Here is a 26,861-nt window from a genome sequence, read left to right as displayed (position 1 = left end):
AGCACGTGACGTCAGGAGTGACCGAGGACAGAGGCTTCCGCTTGCCGCAGGCGAGGAGAGCTTGGAGGGAGCCAGCTCTCCCAGGGGCCTGTGCATGTTGACATTGAAGAGCTCAGCCACCTTCTGCTGTCATGTCCCAGAGCTCCCTCAGTGCCTGGTCATAATCACATGCTCAAAGGAAATGGCAGAGGGACCGCTGGGGGAATGAGTGACATGTGGTCAGGCCACTGGAGAAAGCATGTGTGGAGGGGCCCTGTGGTGGGACGGGGTCCTCGCAGGGTTTTCTGAAGGGCCTTATCTGAAACCCACAAACCAATGGAAAGCAACTTCCAGTCATTTGAAGGGGTAGCTGCTTCTCCCCGGGTAGGAGCTTGTCCTGAAAGAGCTGCCTGGTGGCTGACCCTGGCATAAAGCCACCTTGTGTCTCCCCCACACCTTCACCTCGAAGCCCTGGGTCCTGTCCTCACCCTTGCAGAGCGGTGCCCCAGTCCCCACTCCCACATCTATGCTGCCCCCTGTCTAAGAGCCAGCCTGTCTCGGCCCCTGCCCAGTGCATCCCATGCCTCAGTGAGCGAGTGCCGAATGAACGAGCACATTTCTCAGGAATACATTTTCTTTTGATTTTACAAAGCTGGCCACAAAGTGGGCAGCTCTCTCAGCCCGTCACTTTCCCCTGCAGGGGCTGTATAAAATGGACGTTCGGTTTGGGCCGGGCGTGGAGACCTACCCCGATGGCAGTCAGGACGTGGGGCTGTGGTTCCGGAACCAGCTCATCAAGCTGTGCACAAAGACTCCCAGCAGCTTCTCCCTGCTCAACTTCCCGGAGTTCTCCGCCTTTCTGGGGCACTCGAGAGAGAGAATCAGCCTCTCGGATGAGCAGAAGGCCCAGTGGGGCCTGCCCGAAGAGCAAGACCCCTTCTTCTACGAGTACAAACGGTTCCTCCTGAAGGACGACCTGGCGCTTCCTCCAGAGATGCACGTCTACTCCACCGACCACAGACACCTGCCGCTGACGGCTGCGCTCGCCAGGGAGCTGGACGCCCGCGTCTTCGCGAACGAGATCCCACCCTTTATTGAGGATGGAGAACCCTGGTTTATCACAAACCAGACTCCATTGTTGGTCAAAATGCAGACGCAGACTTACAAGTTCAGGTGATGGGTCTGCTCTCCCTCCTCTGTCCCTGGTGCCTCCCTGGACAGGCACCCTTCTGTGTGGGGCTTGAAGTCTCTCGGTGCCAATTGTCGCTACTCAGGGCCTGCCTGATTCTGGACCCTGTTCACCAGGTGAACATGGGCATACAGCTCTTTAAGTGGCTGATACAGTCCAGGAACGAAGGTGGACAGGATGTCCCCACTGTGGGAGGGGCTTCCTGAGAGTAGGGCCACGGGCCACCTGTATCTACGCAGGGAAACAGGGACGGGAGCACTGCTTGTCCACTCTCTGGGGAAGGCATGGTGTGAGGGTGCTTGGTGAGTGGGCAGCCAGGATAGTCCTGAGGCTGTGGGGAACCTGGGAAGGGGTATGGCTGAGGATAAACCCCTGAGCTCAGGGGACCGGAGCAGCTCCTGGCTCTCGACCTCTGCACGCTTCCCTTCTGAAGGTCAGAGTTAGTGTCCCCCGAGGCCAGGTGCAGGTCTGTGATTAGACGTCCCGTGAATCGAGTCCCTGCATGTTCACCATGAAGAGAAGGGATTGTAATTATCATCACCTCAAAGCTTGGCCTCTGCCAAGCTTTCAGTCATGCACCCAGCTATCCATTCTCGCAGTCATCATTCTATCTGCCATTACCAAGCCATTAAAAAGGTCGCCTACCCACTCATCCATCCACGCATGCATCATCCACTCGTCCCACCAACCCACCATCCATCTACCCACTCACTCATCCATCCATCTGTCCATCCATCCACACACTCATCCATTCATCTATCCATCCATCCATCTACCCATATCAATACATGCTTATATCCATCATCTACCCTCTCACTCATCCATCCATCTATCCATCCACCCACACACTCATCCATCCATTTGTCCATCCATCCATCCACTCATCCATCCATCCATCCAATCATCCATCCATCCATCCATCCATCTGTCCATCCATCCATCCACTCATCCATCCATCCATTCATCCATCCATCCATCCACTCATCCATCCATCCAATCATCCATCCATCCATCCATCTGTCCATCCATCCATCCACTCATCCATCCATCCATTCATCCATCCATCCATCCACTCATCCATCCATCCATCCATCCATCCACTCATCCATCCATCCATCCACTCATCCATCCATCCATCTATCCATCCACTCATCCATCCATCCACTCATGCATCCATCCATCTGTCCATCCATCCATCCATCCATCCATCCATCCATCCACTCATCCATCCATCATCTGTCCATCCACCCACACACTCATCCATCCATCTGTCCATCCACCCACACACTCATCCATCCACTCATCCATCCATCCATCTGTCCATTCATCCATCCATCCATCCACTCATCCATCCATCCATCTGTCCATCCACCCACACACTCATCCATCCATCTGTCCATCTACCCATGCACTCATCCATCCATCTATCCATCCATCCATCCACCTATATCAATGCATCCATCTATCCATTATCTACCCTCTCACTCATCCATCTATCCATCCACTCATCCATCCACTCATCCATTCATCCAGCCACCCATCCCACCAACCCTTCATCTGTCCATCATCTACCCAACCATCTGTCTATCATGTGCATGTCAACAGAGTGCCCTAATCAGTGACAACAGTTGAGTACAACAGTTGTCATAAACCATGGGCTGTTGATTGCAAAAGGGGGCTCTGTGCACACAGGCCGCGTCAGCGCTGTGTGGTGTTTGGGCCTGGGACACGAGTTTTCCCAACGGAAAAGCAGATGAGTAGAGGGCAGAAGGTGGGTGCTTGGTGCTGAGTAGTGGACCCATGTGTGTGCTGCCTCCTCCCCATCCAGGGCCCTTGCTGTGGGAGTCTGTTTCCAAGCACCCATGAGTGGCCCAGCTGAATCAGATTCACAGGGTCCCTGGCAGCCAGCACACTGCTGCTGGTACAGGCACTTAGTGTGAGCATCTTTACGCCCAGGTGACAAGTCCCCACCGCCATGTGCTCCGTTCTGACCTTGACTGGCTGGCAGTGCAGCCACTAGGGCTTAGGCTGCTCATGGAGTGGATTGTTGGAGTATCTGAGGATCCAGGAGAGCAGGAGTCACAGGGAGACAGCGCTGGGCGCCCTTTCTCATGGACGGTGTTGGGCTGTCGAGTGGTCCAGGGCCTGGTCTAACCTCACTGAAGCCTGCTTTGTTGCCAGGAACAAGAAGGCTCATACCAGCTGGCACATGGATGCCATCCTGGAAGGGCATCGCGAGGGCTTTGCACGCTCTGGACCTAGGGAGCGGCTTTCTAAAGAGATGATCCTGAAGGCCGAGGAAGGGGACCTTGATTGGATCTATGGAACCCTGAAGGACGACCTCGTCCATCCCGACGTGGCCGACGCCAAGGGCTACACTGTGCTTGCGGCTGCTGCGGTAAGCCCCCACTGCCACCTGGTGGATGCCCGCAGGAACGTCGAGCGGGGAGGTCACTGCGGGCAGGAGGTCACTGCGGGCAGGGCCCTCGCTGCTGCTCTGGAGAAGCAGAGGCGCAGGAGTGCCACACAGGTCCACTCCTGCTCCCACAGAGGGCGCAGAGGCACCCGCCCGGGGGGGCCCACAAGGTCCTGTGGAAGGGGAGGGCATGACCGTGTCCCTTCACCAGAGCCTGCCAGGCTGCCACCTCAGGGGGGCCTCCGCAGACCCCAGCGCCACCTGCTGTCCTCTAGGCACACTGTCACAGCCGCATCGTCAGCCTTCTCCTGGACCTCGGGGCGGACGTGAACAAGCGCACAGACGAGGGCCTCACGGCGCTCAGCATAAGCTTCCTCCTCTACTACCCCAGTGGGTCCTTCAAGCCCAACGTCGCCGAGAGGACCTTGCCCCAGGTCAGCCCTGCCAGCCGCTGGCTGCCTGTCTCTGCACCCAAGTGTCCACCTGCACCACCCTCCTGTGCAGACCAGGCTCACACTGGCCAAGTGACAAGATGAGGCTGGGGGAGGGGTCAGAGGATGGATGTGGCACTGCCTGATGCCTCCTGAGTGCGACAGCACGTCCCAGAGCCACGCTCTGCAGCTCAGCCCGACCCTCTCTGTGCTGGACAGGGTAGCACCACACAGCTGCCTCCGGGCAGCGCCCTGTTCCTGCCAAGTTCCTGGTGGGATGGAGCTGCAGGTGGGATGGCACTGTGTGCCGTGGCTTGACGGGGAAGCCAACCCAAAGCAGTGTCATTTGGTGGGAATCGGATGCAGGCCACAACATGACCTTGAACCTGTAACTTGAACTTTTCACATTAAAAAAGTAAACTCGGTGCATGATACATTGTATTCAGCTGACAGTACCTCAAATAGGGTCCTTTCTGTGTGTAGTCACTGGGAACAGCATGGGTGGGGCCCTGCCTCGAGATGTTCTGTGAGCTCAGGAGCCATGTGTGGCACTGGTGTCCCCAGTGGTGGCCAGCTGACCTCAGGCTTCTGGAGGGTGCTGCAGGGCATCTGCCTCTGAGGTCTGTGGTGAGGTGGGAGCCGCTGCTGTGCTTGGCCGCGCTCTGCGTAGCTCTGCAGGGCGCCGCCCTCGCTGCGGCTGTGTGGGGGCTGCCTTCTCTGGCCTCCCCTGATCTGCTCTCCTGGCACTCTCCAAAGGCACCTCCCAAATGCCCAGTCACCCCAAGCTGTTTTCTGGATGTGAACGTGGAGCCTGTCCATGAGGCCAGCAGGCCCGCCCAGGGCCTCGAGGAGGGCAGCCTGTCCCCGAGTGCACAGCCGTCTCCAGAGTCCCCAGGCCAGCAGGGCAGCCCTCCAAGGCAGGAGTCGCCCGCCGTGCAGGGCAGCGCCAGCGACAGGGACAGAGAGCTGGGGGAGAAGGCCGAAGACCTGGGTGTGTGCACCCTGAGCAGCGAGGACTCCAACTTCCAGTCCATGGCCTCTATGTACAACTATGCCCTCCGGCTGTCCAGAGAGGTCTTGGAGAGGAGCGCCCAGGCCTACAGCTTGCTGCGGGTGCCCTGCATGGACAAGGGCACCGTGTGGAGGATGGCACAGGGCATAATCAAGTAGGTCTCCGCCCGCGCTGCTGGGGGGGTGTGCTCTGAGAGCCATGCATGCCTCCTGTCCCCGGGGCGCTTGCCACAGGGTGTCTCCAGAGGTGTGAGTCTGTCCTTTGAGCATCTGCAGGGCCAGCGTGGACACTGACAGAGCCTGTGCTGAGTGCCACAGCAGAGCGTTGTGTGTGGTGTTGTGCAGTGTGTAGTGTGTGAGGTTTGCTGTATGTTGTCTGTAGTGTGGTATGTGTTCTGTGTGTTGTGTGTTGTGCGTGGTATGTCGTATGTGGGGTGTCTGTGGGTGTGTGGTGTATGTATTGTCCTCTGGTTTATGATGTGTGTGGCATGTGGTATGTGTTCTGCGTGTTGTGTGAGGTGGTTGTTGTGTACGGAATGTGTGTGTGTCGTGTATTGTGGTATGTGGTGCGCAGTGTGTGTGGCCTATGTGTTGTGAGGTGTGTGTGGGGAAGTGTGTATTATAGTGTATACTACATGGTATGCATTCTGTGGCGTATTGTGTGTGGTAGGTATGTTGTGTGTTGTGGTGTGTGGCGTGTAGTGTGTTGTGTGCACGGTGTGTGCTGGGAGGAGTGGGTGCAGGGTGGCTTCTTGCCAGACTGGTGTGGAGTGTGGCTTGGTCCTGGAGGGGCTGGCCTACCCCTGTCCCCAGCGTCTGGTGACATCAGGGAGGCTCAGCGGCCCCCAGGCTGCAGCCTGCAGTCCCTTGCCCGCAGGGGATGGTTTGGAGATGGCCACACTGCCCACCTCCCCTGGAAGGGGGGACCTTGGAAGGGGGTGACCTTGGGTGTTCTCCAAGTCGATGAAACTTGGGGCTTGGTGTCTGTGGTGCCCATACCCCTCCCAGAGCACCCTCCACCCTGCAGCACGGCGCACCTGTCCTGGGGTCCTGTCCACACAGCCAGGGTTGGGAGGCCCTCACCTTCCCTGCAGCCTGTGACCCCTGGCGCTGACCCCTGCAGACAGAGAAACCGGTGGCTGACCATCCAGCTGCTGCTGCGCCGCGGTGCTGACCCCAACCTGTGCAGCGTGCCCATGCAGGTGCTGTTCCTCGCGGTGAAGGCGGGCGACGTGGACGGCGTGAAGCTGCTGCTGGAGAAGGGGGCCCGCACGGACGTCCAGTACCCGCCGCAGGTAGGCCACCGGGGGCGGGGACGAAGCTCAGGGCCGCGCCTACGTGCAGTGGAGCTGTGGTCTGAGTGGATCTCAGGAGAGGCCCGTGCTGGGGTCGCCAGAGGGTGTGTTGTTTCTAGGCGGTGCCGCGGCTTCCCAGCCCCAGCCAGGACCCAGCGTTCAGCACTGCGCCTTCTGCAGGAGCCTCCTGGGGGAGCGGGGCCACATCCTTCCCAGGGCTGGTGCACAGCTGCCCGCAGCTGCAGAGCCGTTGCTTAGCTGAGGAAAACAGGGCTTTCCCACACAGAGCCCTGCACGCTGCTGCTCACGCACTCGCCCGAGGGCCTCCTGCTCTGCCCACCGTGGCTTTGGGGCCATCCTGCTGTGCAGGCCAAGCCCTCTTCCTGGCCACATGGAGGCATTGAGAAGGGTGTTCAGGAGGGTCTTCCTCTGAGTCAGCTGAGCCAGAAGTGCTGTTCTGTGAAGGTTTAGTGCTGTGGCTCTCTGGGTTTCTTCTTTCGCCTCTCCTGCAGGCACTGTGCCCCTGGGCAGTGGTGCCCTCCCAGCGCAGCTCCGGGGCCTTCCAGCTCTCTTCAAACCACAGCTCTGGAAGGACCTCCAGGCCCTGCCTCTGCCTGTGGGCCTCCTCTCCCTCGAATCTGGTGTTATTTATCTTATTTCATCCTGTTGCTCAGTTCTGGGGCCTGAGTTTCAGACCACAGCAGGGTCCCAGGGGCTCGTGCTGTAACCCCCAGCAGGGGCTGGGTGGGCTGCCTGGAGACCCATGAACCAATAAAGCTAAAATGGCCTCCAGCCAGTCCACGTGCTGTCGAGATGAATTTGCACCACACTTGGGAAACCTGGGAGAGAGAAGACGTCCTGGTATCAGACTGTGGAGGAGGGGCCCTGGGCTGTGTGGTGCCGGCTGCTCCGAGTGGCCCTGGCCCCTGGACCACTGCACACCGCACACACACTTCTGCTGCTTCCAGGGTGACACCGGTCTCCGGGGATCTCCACTCCTCGGGTGCCTCTTTGGTCCTGGTGGATGGATGTCCCACCTTGCAGCTTTGCTCAGACGGAGGCGCCGTGAGTGCAGTGGCAGCCCCCAGGGCACTTGCAGTTCTCAGGATGCAGCCCCTCCTCGTGAGGTTCGGGATCCGTGCAGTGGGCCGCATGCAGCACTGTCTGCTGGGCTTCTCCCAGCATCGGGCGGAGGCTGGTTCTCACCTGCGTCCTCGTGCTCGGTGCTCCATGGAGTGCTGACTCTGGCTGCGCGGGGTCCCCAGAGGCTGCCCTCAGGCTGTGGACTCCTGTCCTCGCCAGAGTCAGCACCTGGAGCCCACCCGTCCCCCACGGGAGAAACTGTGCCACACTGCCCCTGCTCCCCAGGTCCTCTGACTGGCCCTCCCACCACCAGCTCTGTCTGCTGTCTGAGTCATCTGCGTCCTGCCCTGGAGGGCCTTGGGTGCTTACCTCTGGACACCTCCTGATGAGCTGGGTTCTACTTGGAGTGCTGTGCTGGGGCTCCATTCCCATGCAGGCAGGGCGTCTCAGTGCTCCTCTGAGGGCCAGGTGCCCTGTGCCCATCTCTGTGCTGCCAGTACTCAGGGACAGTCCTCCAGGGACCTCAGCTGATGGTCAGAAGGACGTCCGGGTGAGAACAGGCAGATCAGGAGGCCAGACAGGAGCCGCATGACTGTCAGGGTAGGGGCACCTGGGCTGGGGCTGGCCAGGGACAGGGCTTCTTAGGAGAAGGTATTGGACAATTGGTCAGTGTGGCCCTGACCAGGATGGACTGCATGGCCTGCCAACAGTTCCTGTGCACATGCTCCTTAGTGGGCACGGCCTCCCTCTGCCCTGGGGGCCTCCTTGTCCTGCACGAAGTGGGGCTGGTGAGGAGGTGGGGATCTCAGACTGGTACGGGAAGAATGTGTCCTTTCCCCCAGGTCAGGCAGAGGGGTCCTGCACTGGCCCCACCCACCGGGGACCCTCACCTGCTTGGCTCCAGGACGGTGTGCCTTACCCCATCTGAACTTCCTCTGCAGCTGGGGGCGCTGACCCCGCTCCACATCGCTGCTGCCCTTCCCGGGCAGGAGGGGGTCAGGATCACAGAGCTGCTGCTGCATGCCATCACCTGTGTGGACGCCCAGGCCGCTGACGCGGACCACACGTACAAGCTCAACAAGGTGCGGCTCTCTGAGGCACAGGGAGGGACGGGGACCTGGCTGGTCTGGGTTCTCCCTGAGTGGCTCTGAGCTGCAGAAGTGCCTGATTGTCAGGGACACTTGCTCCACCTTGGCCTGTGTCCTTCTCCTGGGGAAGGTGCTGGCCTGGCCTGGCTCCTTAGAGCAGCAAGGACACAGATGTGCTCGGGGCTCAGGGGACTCAGATCTCCCAGGCTGGGGTCAGGCTGGGCTGGTACCACCCACCAGAGGCTGTGAGGGGGAGTGGGGGCAGGGTGGCTTGCTTCTGGCTGGGTTTCCCTGGGGTGCAGTGGCAGCAGCCTCTGGGCAGCTGAGGTGGGGCTTGAGCTCTGGTGTGCGTGGGGGACAGGTGTGGGTGTCCAGGTGAGCAGGTGGCTCTAGTTCACATTGTGCTGTGTCTTTTCCACCTGCAAAGCCTTCCTGAGCCTCCTGAGCTCCCAAAGACCCACACAGGCCACTGCAGAGGTCTGAGACCAGACCCCAAGGGTGGGCTGCTCCTCGTCTCCTCCTCATGCCCACAGAGCCTCGTGTGCCACCCCCGCTCCCCGCACCAGGTGTGGCAGACAGGAGGTGTGGTGTGCAGGGCACAGGGTGGCTCTCACCCCGTGGAGTCAGGTGGCTGTGGCAGCAGGCAGAGCCAGACACAGCAGGGCTTCGATGCAGAGTGGGCAGGAAGCTTGCTGTCTTGGTGCTCACGGCCTCCCTAGCCAGCAAGTGGCATGTCCCTGGGTATTGGCCAGGGGACCCAGGCCAGTTCTTGAACCCTCCTTTGCACACAGATGGACCTGCCACCCTCAAGCCTGAAGCTCAACAATGAACCAGGCCCACCCAGCACCTACTATACCACGAACACCTGTGTCCCCATAGAGGGCGGCAGGACAGCTCTGCACGTGGCCTGTGAGCGGGAGGACAACAAGAAGGCAAGTGACCACAGGGCCCTGGCTGGGGTCCGCTGGCCTGCCCAGAGCTGGGGTACTTTGTGGAGAGCGTGTGCTGTCATGCTGGAACTAGGCCACTGCCTGGAACAGGACCGGAAGAGGGCGGGCAGGGAACACAGGGTCTGTGCCCAGAGCCTCCTGAGGTTTCTGTGCCACACTGCATGTACAGGGCTGTGTGCAAGTGTGTGTGTTTGCAGGTGTGTGTGTGAGCAGGTGTGTGTGTGCAGGTGTGTGTGTGAGCAGGTGTCTCTGCATGTAGGTGTGTGTGCAGGTGTGTGTGGGGCAGGTGTCTGTGTGGGTAGGTGTGTGGGGGGGCAGGTATGCAGGGGTGTGTGTGCAGGTGTGTGTGTGTGTGTAGGTATGTTTGTGTACAGGTGTGTGTGTGTGTGTGTGTAGGTGTGTGTGCATGCAGGTGTCTGTGCTGGCAGGTGTGCAGGTGTGTGTGTATGCAAGTGTGTGTGTGGGCAGGTATGCAGTGTATGCAGGTGAGTGTATGCAGGTGTGTGTGTGTGTGCAGGTGTGTGTGGGGCAGGTGTCTGTGTGTGCAGGTGTGTGGGGGGCAGGTATCTGTGTGTATAAGTGTGGGAGGCAGATATGCAGGTGTGTGTGTGCAGATGTGTGTGGGCAGGTGTGTGTGGGCAGATGTCTGTGTGTGGGCAAGTGTGTGTGTATGCAGGTGTGTGTGTGGGTAGGTGTGTGTGTGTGCAGTGTCTGTGTGGGAGCAGGTGTGCTCATATGTGTGCACAGACGTGTCTGTGAGCTTGTCCTTGTGAATCAGTGTGTATGTGAGTGCAGTGAGCAGCTCAGCTGGGGAGTGGGCACTTCCCCATGGGGGTCCTGGCTGCTGTGGTCCAGGCCAGCAGTTCTCAAGATGCAGCCCCTCCTCGTGAGGTTCGGGACCCGTGCAGCACTGTCTGCTGGAGCGGAGCGCAGCAGGTCAGAGTGGAACAGCAGTGGACCACTCAGGCACTGGAGCCTTGCACACAATGTTTCTGGACCCACGCCACAGGCAGGCCATGTGCACACAGGGATGGGGCCTGTGCTGACAGGCGTGGGGGCTGCTGTCCCGGGCTCTGGCTGTTCTACCCTGCCAGCCCCCGCCAGCCTCCCTGGCTAGGGGGCCCAGGGTAGCCCCAGCTTCCTGGCCAGGGCAGTGTCCCCTGGCCTGGCGGCACATCCTCTGGGAGCAATCCCAGCAGGTTGGGTGCTGGAGGCACCTGGAGGAGACCACGTGGCTGAGTGCATGTGGGGAAGTCAGAAACCAAGCCTGTGCCTCGGGGCCTGCGCAGTTTGGGCCGGTTAGCCACGGGGCGCATGGAACGCGGAGCCTCAGTTTACCCACCTACGGCCAGGGTGATAACCTAGTGGGCAGCCCCTGGCGGCAGGCGCAGGGGTGATGCTGGGCAGGGGTGTCGGAGGCAGTACCAGGCCTAAGGGGGAAGGAGCAGGTCCACAGGGCCCACTGCTGGCCACATCTGGAGGGCTCAGAGTGCCCCGCCAGAGGGCGCCTGGGGGAGTTCCTGCTGTGGGGGCAGAGGTGGCCACCCTGCTACACTCCTGGGGAAGAAGAGGAAGAGGGAGGCACCAAGGGCTGCCTGTGGCTCTCAGGGCTCGGGCCTGTTGCTGGCCTCGGAGCCAGAGAAGCAGAGGCTTCCCCTGGGCAGGAGGGTGGCCACCTTCCAGCCTGATGGTGCCTGTCAGGCTGGGCCTGGGGAAGACGGATCCTCCGTGACACCTGCCAGGAGCCAGGCCCTGCTGGTGTGGGCGTGGGCCTGACGCCCCTGCTCCTGGGAAAGCAAGCCCTAGGTCACTTGGGCCTCAGCGCCCCTCCTGTTGCCCATCTGGAAAGAAGACATCTTGTCAGTGTGAGGAGCTCTGACCTCCCCGGGTCTGGGACAGTGTGCGCCTCCTAGTGCTGGTGGGAGGAAGGCGTGTGGCTCGGGGGCTCCAGGCCCCCGCGGGGCTGCAGTGCAGGGCTCCTGGGGATGGCTGCCTCTGGCACAGGGGCTGCTCTCTAACTGAATTGCTTCGTCCCCCACAGTACGCTAGGGACGTGGTCCAGCTCCTGCTCTCCCATGGAGCGGATTCCAACCTGCTGTGGAGTGGCCACTCCCCACTCTCCCTCTCCATCGCTAGTGGGAATGACCTGGTGAGCACTCCCACCCCCAGGCGTGCACCCTGCCCGTGGTTCACTGAGCTCTTCTTTATCGGGCACCTGCTCTGTGCAGGCAGCACGGCCACAGGCAGTAGGTGTTGAATAAGATGGACTCTCTGCTCCCCAGGACCCCACGTGCTAGCCGGGGAGCCAGACCCTCGCCCAGGGGTAGCACAGTCACAGGCTGTATAGTGCTGAGGGGCAGAAAGCTGGGGCAGGGCACACACGGCCGCCGGTATGCTCTTGACCTTGTGCTGGGCCTGTCCAGGGCTTAGCGCTGCCTGGCTAGAAAGCAGGACAGGAGTCAGGGCTGTTGGAGCCACCGTGTGGACTGTCCATGAGGAAACACCAGAACTGGGCTCAGGGTGGAATCCCGGCTCTTCCCTAAGGAACCTCCATGTGACCCCTACATGACATGTCCTCTGTATAGGAGCTCCATGCAAAGTGCCCAGGGATGGCCGCGGAGACTGCAGTGAGGGGATGTGACATGGTGGCCACTGTGGAACCCATCTGTTGCAGATCGTGAAGGAACTCCTGTCCCAGGGAGCTGACCCCAACCTGCCCCTGACCAGAGGCTTGGGCAGTGCCCTGTGTGTCGTGTGTGACCTGGCCTACGAGCACCAGAGGAACGTGGACAATAAGATAGCACTGGTGAGAGGTGGACAGGAGGGCAGGAGGGGCCTGGGATGGGGGCGGAGGGCGGGCTGGCCACCCTGTGCCTGACTGAATATGGTGGGCAGCAGTTCAGAGGGCTGGAGCTGCTCTTGGGACGTCGGGCAGAGGAGGGAGGGAGCAGGCCAAGTGAGCGGCTGTGGGGCCTGGGAGCTCAGAGCGGGGCTGGCCATGCACTGCCTGGCCCAGCTGCCTGGTGAGACCTGGTGCCCACTGAGGAAGGCCCAGGGCTCCTGTGCCTGAAGGCAGAGCTGGGGTGGTTAGCCCCCAGCATCATTGTGCAGGACGGGAAGAATCACTGTCAATCCACCTGTCCATCAGCCGAGCACTTGCAGCTGCCTGCACCCCGTGGCTCACCCACGGTCTGCCCCTGCCTTCTGGTCATGTTTTTGCATCACTGGGGACTAAAACCCATGGCCTTGTGCATGCTAGGCAGGGCTCTGCCACCAAGCCACACCCTGGCACTCTGCTTTCTTTGGAAAAGGGCAGACAAGGTGGTAGACCTTGGAGGGCTGTCCAGCACTGGCTCTTTTGGAAGGGTATCATGGCTCCAGCAGGAAGAGGGGAGAGGGGAGTGGGGACAGGGATGGGGGTTCTTGTAGGGGGTCAGGACAGTGGGAAGCTCGCTCTTTGCAGCACAGCATCACTGCTGCCTGGTGCAATCTGGTATGCTCCACCCTCCGCCCCTGTAGAACCACACGGTGAACACTGCTCTGGCCAGACTGCTACCCCCAGTGCCAGGTGCCATACCCGCGATGCTGCGCTCACAGCCTTGTTGAGAATCCAGGGCTCCTGTGTTTGTGCAGGGTGAATGCTAAACCAGGCACAGGCGTGGGACAGCTGTCATGCATCCCTGAATCGGGGTCCCACTGGCACTTAGTTAGCGAGGAGGCCACATGTCACCTTGTGTTCATCCAGCCACACTGGGCCTCCCAGGGCGTCCTCCTGGTCTGGCTGGGGTGGGGGTGGGTGGTGCCGACGGTTAGGTGCCATTTGCTTTGAGTGGAATCCATGGTCAATCCTGATCCAGAGAGCATTGCTGTGGCGTGTTGGCAATGCATACACGCGTGTGCACCCACACCTGTCCACATCCACGCACACAGCATGCCCACCCCCACAGTGCACACATGTTCAGAAATGCACACATCTGCACTCAGGTGCCTGAATGTCACTTGCAACCCCCAGTGTGCACGTGTGTGACCACACACTTGGACCTACACACGCCCACACTGCACGTGAGCGCACACACGCCATCACACACATGCGTTGCAGTGTCACCAGCGCCCCTGCCTTTGCCTTCACACTGCATACATTGAAGCCTGGCGGGACCCCGTGGTGCTGCTGGGCGGTCTTCCAGTGAAGTGCCCCAGGGAGGGGTGTCCCTTGGACGTGTGTGGGAAGGCCACCACACCACGGCCACCACGCCACGGCCACGGCCACCCCACCAGGGAGTAGTGTCCCTCGGACCAGGCTGAGACCAGCCTGTTTTCCTGTTTGCCTCTGGTTCTCCCTACACCCAGAAAGTGGCCTCTGGGCAGAAGGCAGGGGACCCAGCCCTGTGGGCAGCCCTGCCTCTCCCTGTGCTGCCGTCTGGCTGCCTAGAGTGTCTGCGGAGCCTCCGGCCGTGGGCAGGGCCGCCATGCGCATAGCCCAATGCCATGGGTGGCTCTGAGGGCCCCCCCCCGCTGTGGCTTCTGAGTTTGAGGGCTTCTGTCTCCCACAGATCGACCGGCTCATTAGCCACGGGGCTGACATCCTGAAGCCCGTGATGCTCACACAGGGTGACAGGGTGGCCGTGGGCACAGCGGTGGACTACGGCTACTTCAAGTTCTACCAGGTAAGGCTTTGTCTTGAGCAGGGCCACCGGGGACTTGGCTTCCCTCTGGTGGAGCCAGGCACACCTGCAGGAGGCCCCACGGTGGTGAGCGCGTGCTGGTGTGCACCCTCACAGTCCCTCGTCACTCTGGATGGGGAGGTGGCCCCTCACCCAGTCACTCTGCAGCTCAGGCTGGGGGAGGGGGGGCCCTTGGTGACTCTAAGACTGTGCCTTGGGTGGGGGGATAGCCCGAGTGTGTGGTGAGCCCATAGTGTGTCACAGGACCGGAAGATCGCCCACTGCCCCTTCCACGCGCTGATGCCCACGGAGAGGGAGACGTTTCTGGCCCGGAAGAAGCTGCTGGAGCACATGGGTGTGCAGCTGCGGCAGGCCGTGCTCACCAGGGAGCAGCAGTGGGACGCCAGGGCGCTGCAGCTCAGCAGGAAAGGTGTGCAGGGCAGGGCACCTGGGAGGGCCACCACGCCACAGCCACCACCCCACGGCCACCACCCTACAGCCACCATACCACCCCACGGCCACCACCCCACGGCCACCACACCACGGCCACCACACCACAGCCAGCACATCACAGCCACCATACCACGGCCACGGCCACCACATCATGACCACCACACCACAGCCACCATACCACAGTCACCACACCACGGCCACGGCCACCACCCACAGCCAGCACACCACAGCCACCATACCACAACCACCACACCACAGCCACCACATCATGGCCACAGCCACCACCCACAGCCAGCACACCACAGCCACCACACCACGGCCACCATACCACCACCACCATGCTATGGCCACCACACCACCCCACAGCCAGTACACCACAGCCAACACACCACCACCATCACACCATAGCCACGGCCACCACACCACAGCCACCATAACATGGCCACGGCCATCACACCAGGGCCACCATACCATGGCCATGGCCACCACATCATGGCCAGTACACCACTGCCACCACACCACCCCACAGCCAGCACACCACAGCCAACACACCACCACCATCACACCATGGCCACAGCCATCACACCAGGGCCACCATACCATGGCCATGGCCACCACATCATGGCCAGCACACCACTGCCACCACACTACACCACAGCCACCACACCACTGCCACCACACCACCACCATCACACCATGGCCACCACACCACACCACAGCCAGCACATCACAGCCACCATACCACGGCCACCACACCACCACCACCACACCATGGCCACCACACCACATGTCCACAGCCACTGTGCACAGCCATAGCCACCACACCACAGCCACCATACCACAGCCACCATATTACGACCACAGCCACCACACCACAGCCATGGTCACCACACACCACAGCCACAGCCACCACACCATGGCTGTGGCCACATGATGGCTACCAACCTTGGCCACCACACCATGGCCACCATTCCATGGCCACGCACACAACGCATTCACAGCCACCACACACCACGTCCACACCCAGTACACACCCACATCCATGGCCACCACACACCCATGTCCTCAGCCACCTGCCCACCTGTGTCCATGGCCACCCACGCCCATCCAGGCATACTCACACCTTCCACACCCACCGTCCAGTGCACTCCCAGGCACATGGCCACCAAGCACTCCCAGCCCTGGTCCCTGCCCACAGACGCTCACTCCTGACACGGGCATGGCCTCCCACACTCCTGCCACACATGGGCCTGCTGCTGATGCTGCGTCCTGGCCGGTGTGACTAGAAGTGACCTTCACTTACACACGCCCACTGAGGGACCAGGCTCTGCCCTGGGCGTGGCACCCTTAGATGGCTGGGCTCTCGTCCAGGACCCAGGCTGGGAGCAGGCGGAGGAGACCAGAGCCTCTGCCTCCTCTGTTCTGTCAGAGAGGGTCCTGCACCGAGTGTCACTCTGGAGATGCCTGCCATCGCTGCCACCCAGCTACAGAGCGTTGGTGTCCAGGCGCTGCCCAGGGACAGTCCCCCTGTGAAGCTGGAGCTTTGACAGAGAAGCTGAGTGCATTTCCAGCAGCACATGGACAAAGTCAGGCCCAGAGGGCGGCAGTGGGGGAGAGGGGGTCCATGGGAGGCTGAACGGCAGCATGGCCCATGGCCAGAGAGCTGGGGAAAGAAGAGGAGGGGCCATTCAGGGCCAGGACAGATCCCAAGCACTCACCATGGGGACAGTCCCCCAAGATCTCTAATTTGATTGTCCCTCTAAAGGGCAGGTTATGTCTGCAGACAGTTTTAAAGCCTGGGAGCAATCAGCTCAGCACTAGTAGAGCTGATATCTGGGTATGCTCACAAAGACAGATGGCCATCCAGGGTGACCTGGGCATTCATACCCAGGCCTCACCCAGGAGGTCGGCATCAGGAGCCTCATGCTGTGGAGTGGGGGTCGATGCCCACCCAGTTGGCCACTGGACAAGCAGCCAGCAGCCTGGGAGGTCAGCACCCCAGCGGCTGCTGCGTGTCAGGGGAGGTGCTGTTTCAACGTGTGACCGCGAGACAGGCAGAGAGGTGCCAAGGCACACATCGCCCTGCAGCACGGCACCGGCAGCTGCCAGAGACCAGAGTTCAGTGGGACAGGAGGACTTCCCATAGCCTCACGGGCACGTTCAAGAGTCGGGGAAACCATGGTTAAGAGGCAACGGAAGGTGCGAGGGAACGTCTTGCCAACAGAGGAGACCCATGCAGGGGAGAAGTGACCCAGAAGGGCAAAGTGGACATTCTGGACTTCAAAATCCCACACTCTGAAAATGGAACAGTCTGTGAGAGGAAGGAACCCATGGTGGAGACGGTGCCATCTGAGGAGAGGAAAAGCACAAGGACAGACCACGCTCGTTGGTGTGGACGCCTGTGGTGGCACTGCCCGAGCGAGGAGGAGACAGTGCACCAGAGGGCTCAGGTGGGTGGACACGGGGCCACACAGGTGCCGGAGGGCTCCATGGAGACCCTGAGGAGGTCTGGAGCTCCAGGAAGGACAGGCCACATCTCCAGGGCCGCGGAAGAGGGCACAGGGAGCCAGCGAGGCCAGCCTGGACGTCAGGTCTTCCCCTCTCCCGTGAATCTCAGCTCCGGCATGGAATGTCACTGTCCCCAGCCCCCCCTCCAGAGCCATGGCTCAGGAAGGGCCCAGAGGAGACGCCCATGACAGAGAGCGCTGGCTGCCCAGGGAGGACCTTCCTTCAGCTGACCGTGGAGAGGCTCAGGCTGGTGGTGCGCTCAGCCACTGGGGTCCTGGCAGACCTGTGGCAGAGATCCGCAGAGCTGCCACGCGGCCAGGTGCCGACGCTGTGGAGTCCGCCTGGTTGGAACCTCGGGAGCCCTGACTTGATTGGCTCAGCCTGGGAGCGATTTATGTCCCAGGGTTGAGTGGACCTGCAGCATCGGTCAGCAGTTGGGAGAACTGCATGGCAGGGTGTGGTAGGGGCTGGTCAAGGAGAGCCCTGCCCAACCACTGCCAGCCCAGTGACCATGGCATCCCCCAGGTGTAGATGTCTCCAGTGAGCTCAGCTGGTCACTAAACAGACAGGCAGAGAAGCATGGCCACTCTAGGGAGGACAGGAGAGTGTGCAGGGCCTCAGGCAGAGGGCGCTGGGGGCTGGGGCTGGGCAGGAGGGAAGGAGGCCCTGTGCTGGCCTGTGGCCATGGCACCCGGGCGGGGATGGTGCAGCTTGGCAGGAGGCTGAGGGGGCCTGGGGAGGCCCTTCCTGCAGGCCTGCTGCGGGGCACTGAGGGCTCGGCCTGCCCCGGGGCTCAGGCGGGTCTCTTTCTGACACAGAGGAGCTGGCCCCCAGCCACAGGCTGAAGAAGAGGAACTCCATTGTGGCGAAGATCCCAGCCAAGGAGGAGCAGGAGAAGTGAGTGCTGGGTGGCCCCTTCTCGGGGACAGCGTCTGTGGCTCAGATGTGCTGCTGGACCTGGCCTCCCGGTCAGGCCACTCCCCTTGTCCTGAGAAGCGTGGCCTCCCCAGGCAGCCCTGCTCCTGGGCAGGGGCTGCAGTCAGGATGAGGGTCTCAGGGCCACTCCTGGAGCTGCTCGGGCTGCCCTGGTCAGGCCGCAGATGGGCTCCATGTCCTGCAGAGGGCAGCAGCCTCCTCCCTGGAGAGCAGGGCTGGAGCCGAGGCTCTGCTCTCCGGGACGCCCCCGGAGTCTTCTCTGTACTCACATGGTGTCCCCAGGATGAGAGAGCAGGGGCTGGACCTAACTCGTGGGGACGTCCTCACCAGTCAATCCCCAGGGACCCGATTCAGGGGGAGAGGTGACCAGGGCAGGCCCGAGGTCTGCCCCCGAGGAGCCAGCCCTCTCACCAGATCGGCACCCAGGCGTTTCCCCCTGTGTGTGGGGTCCCCTCGGCCCTCACACTGCGGCCGCTGTCTCCAGGTAGATGTCCACTGTCCACGTGGCCAGCCCTCACGGGAGGAGTGTGCCCGTGCCTCCCAGGGCTCCCAGCGCGTCTGTCTCCTGTCTGGGGCACTCGCTGGATGCCTCCACCTGTGGCAGCTGCCCATGGGTGGGGGTGGCTGAGCAGGCCCCGGCAGCTCAACTGTCCCCCCCCAGGGGGCACCTCCTCCTGACCCGGGGCTTTCCCACAGCCTCCCCTTCTTCAAGTTCTGCTACCAGTGTGGCCGCTCCATCGGGGTCCGCCTCACACCCTGCACCCGCTGCTATGGGATCCTGACCTGCAGCAAGTACTGCAAGGCCAGAGCCTGGACCGAGTTCCACAGGAAGGACTGCAGTGACATTATGGCCACAGGTAGGCCAGAGGCCAGGCAGGCGTCCGAGAGCCCTTCCCAGAACTTCAGCAGCACCCGGGCCCTTTCTAAGGCTCCTTGGGCCATGGCACGTCCCCATCCCCACAGAGCTGGGCCTGCTCTGCTGACCCCTGGGCTCTGTTCTCAGGGGTCAGGAGCTCTCCTGGACACCAGTCCCCAGAGACCACAGTCCATGGGCCTCTGGTCAATTTCTCCCTCTCAGACATCGTGGCTCTGTAAAGGTGGACAGGTGTCTTCTGGAATCAGCCTGGTCTGCCCACCCCACCCTGCCTTGGTGCCATCAGGGCCAGCAGAGGGAGGGGCCCTGTGCCACACCAGGAGGGGGGGTCCAAAGGGAGCAGAGACTGGAGCTGTCTCTGAGCTGCCCATGGGCCCTGCCCTGGCACACTACTTTGAGTCCATGTGCTGAACACCTTCAGGTCATCCCTCATAAAGTGGGACTTCTAGTGATGGCCCCTGCTGGTGCACGCAGAAGTGGGCCCTTCCGTTTGCAGACCTGGCTGCAGACAGCTCAGGAAACACTGGCCAGAGCACACAGGGCCACTGCAGGTCCCCCTGGGGGGCTCCAGCACTCCCCTGCTGGGGGGGAATGGTGCAGCAGCCCTTTGACCCAGGTGGCAAGGCTCCGTGGACACTGAGCCAAGCTGAGTCCCCAGTCCTGGGCCTGGCCTCCCTGGGGCTGGTCCAGGCCCCCCGCAGCGCCTCTTCCCCCTGTAGCATCCCGCTGGAAGGATGTGTTCAGGGAGGCAGAAGACGGTCAGTGAAGGGGCAGCACTGGACCTGGGCCAGGCGGGGCAGGGCTGTGCCCACGTCTCACTGCCTTGGGCCACCTCCAGGCTGCTGGCCCCTGTGGGAGCTGATACAGGAAGTCACTGAGGCGCCTTGCTCAATAAAGTGGCCCCCTGCAAGCTCTTCACCGTCTGCGCCCACTCCGCCCGCACAGGGTGACGTCCCAGGCCCTAGGCCTGTGTGGGCGCCAGCCGTGAGGCCTCACCGGCTCCCACGGGGCCTGGGCTGGCTGTGCTTTGTCTTTCAGGTCAGGAGGAAGGCTGGGAGTGTTACTGGGAGCTCAGTCCCTGTCCCCCTTGCTGCTCCAATACTCAGGCCATAGTTTTGATAAAAAGGAAGTTTGATTGCTCTGCTAGCCAAGGAGGAGCGCGGGGACTCAGGCCCCGGGGCTGGGGCTCTGCCCCTCAGGGGAACGGAGGGCTTTTACAGAGCCGGGCCAAGGCTGCTTCCGGGTGGGCAGGGCCACCACTCACCGCGGCCTTGAGAGCCAGCCGCTCTCGGGCCTCTGGGCACTGTCCCTGAAGCCCGAGTCGCTCCCTGGTGTGCTTGGGGTCAGGCAGCCCGGCCTGGGCTGGAGAAGGGTGGTTTGCTTCTCCCAGGGCTGGGGAGGTGGGGGGAGAAGAGAGGAGAAGCCATCAGCTTTCGATGAGCCCCACGGCAGGGCAGCCGGGGTCATGTCCAGAGCGAAGCGGGCCCTGCTGCAGGAGGATGAGCGGGTAGGGCTGGACTGTGCTGCAGAGATGGCCTCTGGACCAAGGAGTTCCCAGAGACTGGCAGATCCCTGCTCAGACGGGAGGCTGCATCTGCGTCCTTCCCTCGGCACAGGGTCTGATGGGGCCCAGGGTTCATTTCCTAAGAGTCTGTCATGTGCTGGGGCCTGGGGGCAACATGTGCAGCACCCTCAGTGACCTCCTTGATGAGAGGGAGGTGGACAGCAGCCACGCCATGTAGACCAGGGCTGGCGGGACACCCAGTCCTGCCTTGGTGGAGACAGGAGGAGGGCGGGCAGTGACCTGGGAGGGGGCTTCCGGGGGCTGGGACCATGAGCTGAGGTTTGCTGCGGCCAGCAGAGTGGCCGAGGGTGGGACCGGTGGCAGAGGAAGAGGGTGCGCCCTCTGGGGTCTGGAGTGGAGTAGTGCGGGGGGCCGTCCAGATGCTGCGTGAAGGTTCTCCCTGTTTTCTTGGTCTCTGTCAAGATGGGCTCCACGGGCAGCGGGCAGCAGTCTCCCTGGGGCTGCCCAGCCAAGGCTCCCGTAAGGGGTGAGGAAGGCACCGGGCACAGCGAGGAGCCCCTGCGCGGAGCTCTGCCTCCGGGTGCGCAGGGCTCCAGCAGGGGTGGCAGGCCAGGCTGGTTGTCAGCAGGGGGGAGCTGGAGGGTCACCGCTGGCCACGGCCCAGGTAGGGGCTGTGCTGGGGGTCAGCAGCTGTCCCTGTGGGTAGGGAAGACGCTGCTGGCCTGACCTCTTATTTGCAGTTACACTTAATTCTCCACGTTAGAGAACACGAAGCCCAAGAGAGCAAGTGCCAGGGTCAGGTCCTGACCCCAGAAGTGGCCGTGGCCAGCCCGAGTCCTTCCAGAGATGCTCAGGCACACAGGCAGGCACGCACACTTGTGTGTAAAACGGGGTGCCCTCTGCATGCTCCAAGACCACGGACCCCCTCCCATGCTCTTCAGGATTTTTCTAGAACATCATTTTCCCCAATGAAAATGGCTTCATGTTTTTTATTCTGTGTGGAAAGTGCACTTTTTGTTAAGAAAGGGGACAAAGGCTAGGGTGGCAGTGACTGAGGGTGGCATCGGCGTGTCCCTTCAGGCTTCCGTCTGTGCACACCAGCCCTTTCCCCACACACCCTCACACACGCCCCTCAGGGACTGTCTTGCTGGTCATTCCGCACTCTGCCTGCAGGTGGTCACTGGCCCCTTCTACTGCGTGGCTCTGAGGCTCTGCCCACTCAGATCTGTGCCCTCTTCACCCATCAGCTGAGCCCCGGGAAGCCACGCCTTCGGTTTCCCAGGGCCAGTCCTGTGCCCTCCGGGGCTCGGGGGAAGGTGGTGTTGGGAGCGGTGGGCCCATGCCACAGGTCGCGAGTGCCAACCAGTGTGACCGTCTCATGTCCCTCTCCCCTCCTGCTCCTGGACGGTTGTCTCCTGATGGGGCTGGACCCGACAGCATCGCGTTCCTCTTCTGCCTCAGTGTGACCCTCACTGCGTGAAAGTGTCAGTATGTGTTGAGCCCATCTGTCCCGTCCTGCAGGGTTGGGCTGACAGGCAGGCACAGGGAGCCATCCCCAGAGGGGACCAGGGCACAAGGGTGACCTTTGCCTGCACTTCACAGCCATCTCAGGGCACTGCTGTTACCTGTGGTTTTAGAATCAGCCCAGAATCAGTTTTGTGTAAAGTAGGAGAGGCACCTAGCGAGGTCTGTCTGGGGATGACCAGTGGTGACCATGTCAGGACCTCCGTGGGCGCTGCACGCTGTGGTGGCTGTTCTGGGCTCAGTGGTGTCCACCTGCGGCTCGTGTGGCTCCTGCCAGCAAGCTAGCTCCCCCATTCGCTCCCCCACAGCGAATCCAGAGGAACTGGATCTGTCCAGCTCAGAGTGTCTTGCTGGTCACTCTGCCTGGCTTGATGGGGAGACTGTGGCACCGTGCCAGGGCTGACCCCAGGTGATGGAGGGTGCTGTGGTGCAGTCGGCTTCCTCTGGAGGGGAACCGTCCTGGATCCTCCCTGTCACATGTCACGTCCCACTGATGCCCCTGGAGCCACTTAGGGAACCTTCTGCCACAGTGTCCCTGCCTCCCTCCTGCCCTGGAGCATGCTGACTCCTGCGTCCACACAGGGACAGCCTATTCCCTGCTCGACGCTCGGGTCCTGTGGCCACCCACTGAGGCTGCTCAGGCTCCAGCGGGGTGCCTGCTGCCTGTGCCTGCCAGCACCTGTGGGCTCCAAGCTGCTGGTCACTCCTCTTCTGGGTCAGCTCCACAGTGAGCCCTGGCCCTCTGGGGCCAGGGACAAGTGACTGGTCCCTGTGCTGGGAGCAGGTTCCCGCAGAGTGGGTGGTGTGGGAGGGTGGTCACGCTCGCTGGGTGGGATGATGGGCACCGGGAGAGAGCGGAAAAGACGGCGCCAGGTCTCGTGCCTGTGGGGTCACTCGCCACAGCAGGGAGGGGCTGCGGGGCCCGTGGGGCCTGTGCTGGAAAGACCCTCAGCTTGACGGTTCTCCCCATGGGAAGTGGAGGCAGGAGGCTGGGGAGGGACCATGGACAGCCATCGCCCAGAGCAGCCTCCGCGCCCAGGGGCCTGGGCCACCTGGCTCTGTCTTCCCTACTGTGGACCAAGGGTCTCCAGGCCTTACCCCAGGGAGCTCTGAGCAAAAGGATGTTCTTGCTCACGCACATGGAGGGTGGAGGCCACCTGGCCACTCTGAGTGGGCCTACCTCCCACCTGGCTGGCACAGTGCCGGCCCCAGTTCTGGGCACACGGCTCTGGGACGGCCACTGAGTGGTGATCTCACTCAGGAGTGCCGCAGGCCGGGGCAGCCCCTGGCCAGGTGGGGGGCTCTCCTGCCGCCTCTGGACCTCTTCAGCGTGGCCTGTACCTCCCTGGACTCTCAGCACCCAGCTGTGGCTCTGTGGTCCAGCTCCTTCCTGTCCTTCAGCCCCTGTGGTGCCCCCAGCTGGGAAGGGGAACAGGAGGGTGGGGGCAGCTTCCTGCCTGTCCCAGGGTGGAGCGCGGAGCTGGTGGTCTTCAGGTCAGGAAAGGCAGGGGGATATCTGTCCATGCCCCTGGCCGTTCAGCTGCTGGACCCTGACTGCCAGTTCCAGCCTGGCCATGAGTGCCTCTGGTTCCAGGCCAGCACCTCTTCTGAGGTGCCCACTGGGTGAGCAGCCCTTGGGGCCCCCACCTGCCCGGACCTGCCCACCTGGCCAGGGTCCTTGGGGTGGAGACTCTGGGGTGGGTGAGGCTGAGGGCTGCTGGGACACTGCTCGGGCTCACCCGGCTCAGAGGAGACTCATGTCCAGCACTCCACAGCTGGGCAGCGGGGCCTGCAGTGGGGCACTCAGAGGAGGTGAGCCACGGCCAGTACTCCATGACAGCAGCTGGGGACGGCCAGCCCTCTGGCACTGCTCCCAAGCTGCTGTTCCTGAGAGGTCAGATGGGGCCTGGGAACCAGGACGAGGGAGGGACTGGAGAGGCCTTCGTCCCCGAAGGAGGGATGGAAAATGGAGAGATGGGGGTCGGTGGGCAGGGGCAGGAGGAAGGAGGCCCTGGTGAGACAGACGAGGAGGGCAAGGACAGAGCAGGCTGGCCCGCTCGCCGAGTCGGAACCTTGGGCTTGTCTTTGGGGGGCTGGAGGAGGGGTCCTGCCCTGCAGCCCATGCAGCCCCGGGGCAGTACGGGCCCTTGCACGTGTGGCCCGAGATCCAGGACTGGCCTCCCTTGGCGTGCTGCGGCCCATGCAGTCCCTGGACCCCACTTGTCCAAGCTCTTCTGGGGACAACACCTCACACACACACTGGTGACCCACATCAGGATGGTTCAGGTGGCCTCTGCCCCTGCCCCTCACACTCCACACTGAGTCCCAGTCCCCTCAAGGCCTGGCCTGCCCTCTGGAAGGGGAGCCTGCCCGTGAGTGCTGGTCCACTGTCTCCCACTGTCTCCCACTGTCTCCCACTGTCTCCCACTATCTCCCCACTGTCTCCCACTGTCTCCCACTGTCTCCCCGCTGTCTCCCACTGTCTCCCCACTGTCTCCCACTGTCTCCCGCTGTCTCCCACTGTCTCCCACTGTCTCCCCACTGTCTCCCTCTATCTCCCCACTGTCTCCCCACTGTCTCCCTCTATCTCCCCACTGTCTCCCACTGTCTCCCGCTGTCTCCCCACTGTCTCCCACTGTCTCCCCACTGTCTCCCACTGTCTCCCACTGTCTCCCACTGTCTCCCTCTATCTCCCCACTGTCTCCCACTGTCTCCCGCTGTCTCCCCACTGTCTCCCACTGTCTCCCGCTGTCTCCCACTATCTCCCCACTGTCTCCCACTGTCTCCCACTGTCTCCCGCTGTCTCCGCTGTCTCCCACTGTCTCCCACTGTCTCCCGCTGTCTCCCCCTGTCTCCCCACTGTCTCCCACTGTCTCCCACTGTCTCCCGCTGTCTCCCACTGTCTCCCCACTGTGGCCCACTGTGGCCCACTGTCTCCCACTGTCTCCCACTGTCTCCCACTGTCTCCCACTATCTCCCCACTGTCTCCCACTGTCTCCCACTGTCTCCCGCTGTCTCCCCACTGTCTCCCCACTGTCTCCCACTGTCTCCCACTGTCTCCCGCTGTCTCCCACTGTCTCCCCACTGTGGCCCACTGTGGCCCACTGTCTCCCACTGTCTCCCACTGTCTCCCACTGTCTCCCACTATCTCCCCACTGTCTCCCACTGTCTCCCACTGTCTCCCCGCTGTCTCCCACTGTCTCCCACTGTCTCCCGCTGTCTCCCCACTGTCTCCCCACTGTCTCCCACTGTCTCCCACTGTCTCCCGCTGTCTCCCCACTGTCTCCCACTGTCTCCCACTGTCTCCCACTGTCTCCCGCTGTCTCCCCACTGTCTCCCACTGTCTCCCCACTGTCTCCCACTGTCTCCCACTGTCTCCCGCTGTCTCCCCACTGTCTTCCCACTGTCTCCCACTGTCTCCCCACTGTCTCCCACTGTCTCCCGCTGTCTCCCCGCTGTCTCCCCACTGTCTTCCCACTGTCTCCCCGCTGTCTCCCCCCTGTCTCCCCACTGTCTCCCGCTGTCTCCCCCCTGTCTCCCCACTGTCTCCCACTGTCTCCCACTGTCTCCCACTGTCTCCCACTATCTCCCCACTGTCTCCCACTGTCTCCCACTATCTCCCACTATCTCCCCACTGTCTCCCACTGTCTCCCACTGTCTCCCACTGTCTCCCCCCTGTCTCCCACTGTCTCCCCGCTGTCTCCCCCCTGTCTCCCCACTGTCTCCCACTGTCTCCCCCCTGTCTCCCACTGTCTCCCCGCTGTCTCCCCCCTGTCTCCCCACTGTCTCCCACTGTCTCCCCACTGTCTCCCTCTATCTCCCCACTGTCTCCCACTGTCTCCCGCTGTCTCCCCACTGTCTCCCACTGTCTCCCGCTGTCTCTCCCACTGTCTTCCCACTGTCTCCCACTGTCTCCCACTGTCTCCCCACTGTCTCCGCTGTCTCCCACTGTCTCCCCACTGTCTCCCACTGTCTCCCACTGTCTCCCACTGTCTCCCACTGTCTCCCACTGTCTCCCCACTGTCTCCCTCTATCTCCCCACTGTCTCCCACTGTCTCCCACTGTCTCCCCACTGTCTCCCACTGTCTCCCGCTGTCTCCCCACTGTCTCCCCACTGTCTCCCACTGTCTCCCACTGTCTCCCGCTGTCTCCCCCCTGTCTCCCCACTGTCTTCCCACTGTCTCCCCACTGTCTCCCGCTGTCTCCCCACTGTCTCCCCACTGTCTTCCCACTGTCTCCCCACTGTCTCCCACTGTCTCCCGCTGTCTCTCCCACTGTCTCCCGCTGTCTCCCCACTGTCTTCCCACTGTCTCCCCACTGTCTCCCGCTGTCTCCCCACTGTCTCCCCACTGTCTTCCCACTGTCTCCCCACTGTCTCCCACTGTCTCCCGCTGTCTCTCCCACTGTCTCCCGCTGTCTCCCCACTGTCTTCCCACTGTCTCCCCACTGTCTCCCGCTGTCTCCCCACTGTCTCCCCACTGTCTCCCACTGTCTCCCCACTGTCTCCCCACTGTCTCCCACTGTCTCCCCACTGTCTCCCTCTATCTCCCCACTGTCTCCCACTGTCCCCCACTGTCTCCCCACTGTCTCCCCACTGTCTCCCACTGTCTCCCACTGTCTCCCCACTGTCTCCCCACTGTCTCCCACTGTCTCCCACTGTCTCCCGCTGTCTCCCCCCTGTCTCCCCACTGTCTTCCCACTGTCTCCCCACTGTCTCCCGCTGTCTCCCCACTGTCTTCCCACTGTCCCCCACTGTCTCCCGCTGTCTCCCACTGTCTTCCACTGTCTCCCGCTGTCTCCCTCTATCTCCCCACTGTCTCCCACTGTCCCCCACTGTCTCCCGCTGTCTCCCACTGTCTTCCACTGTCTCCCGCTGTCTCCCTCTATCTCCCCACTGTCTCCCACTGTCTCCCCACTGTCTCCCCCCTGTCTCTCCCA

At 62.1% G+C, this 26,861-nt stretch overlaps 1 protein-coding gene across 6 annotated transcripts in view; it reads left to right on the top strand.

The window, feature by feature from the left end:
* Ankmy1 (ankyrin repeat and MYND domain containing 1) overlaps window positions 1-26,861 on the top strand; it is a 55,669-nt gene that overhangs the window by 16,137 nt on the left and 12,671 nt on the right. For 3 of the 6 annotated variants that reach the window (XM_078018383.1, XM_040268150.2, XM_040268151.2), the window contains 13 exons: window positions 680-1,152; window positions 3,350-3,566; window positions 3,860-4,018; window positions 4,772-5,181; window positions 6,150-6,321; window positions 8,346-8,486; window positions 9,284-9,424; window positions 11,484-11,591; window positions 12,117-12,248; window positions 13,993-14,106; window positions 14,368-14,533; window positions 17,883-17,961; window positions 18,697-21,391. In XM_078018383.1, coding sequence (XP_077874509.1) covers window positions 680-1,152; window positions 3,350-3,566; window positions 3,860-4,018; window positions 4,772-5,181; window positions 6,150-6,321; window positions 8,346-8,486; window positions 9,284-9,424; window positions 11,484-11,591; window positions 12,117-12,248; window positions 13,993-14,106; window positions 14,368-14,533; window positions 17,883-17,961; window positions 18,697-19,285 — 2,901 coding nt within the window. In that variant the 3' untranslated portion in view covers window positions 19,286-21,391. Of the gene's footprint in view, window positions 1-679; window positions 1,153-3,349; window positions 3,567-3,859; window positions 4,019-4,771; window positions 5,182-6,149; window positions 6,322-8,345; window positions 8,487-9,283; window positions 9,425-11,483; window positions 11,592-12,116; window positions 12,249-13,992; window positions 14,107-14,367; window positions 14,534-17,882; window positions 17,962-18,696; window positions 21,392-26,861 lie in introns of those variants that run through there. The other 3 variants (XM_078018385.1, XM_078018384.1, XM_078018386.1) reach the window with 3 other exon arrangements.

This window comes from Ictidomys tridecemlineatus, chromosome 7 (genome assembly GCF_052094955.1).
Source record: "Ictidomys tridecemlineatus isolate mIctTri1 chromosome 7, mIctTri1.hap1, whole genome shotgun sequence".
Classification (NCBI taxonomy): domain Eukaryota; kingdom Metazoa; phylum Chordata; class Mammalia; order Rodentia; family Sciuridae; genus Ictidomys; species Ictidomys tridecemlineatus.
This window is presented reverse-complemented; position numbering and strand designations above follow the sequence as displayed.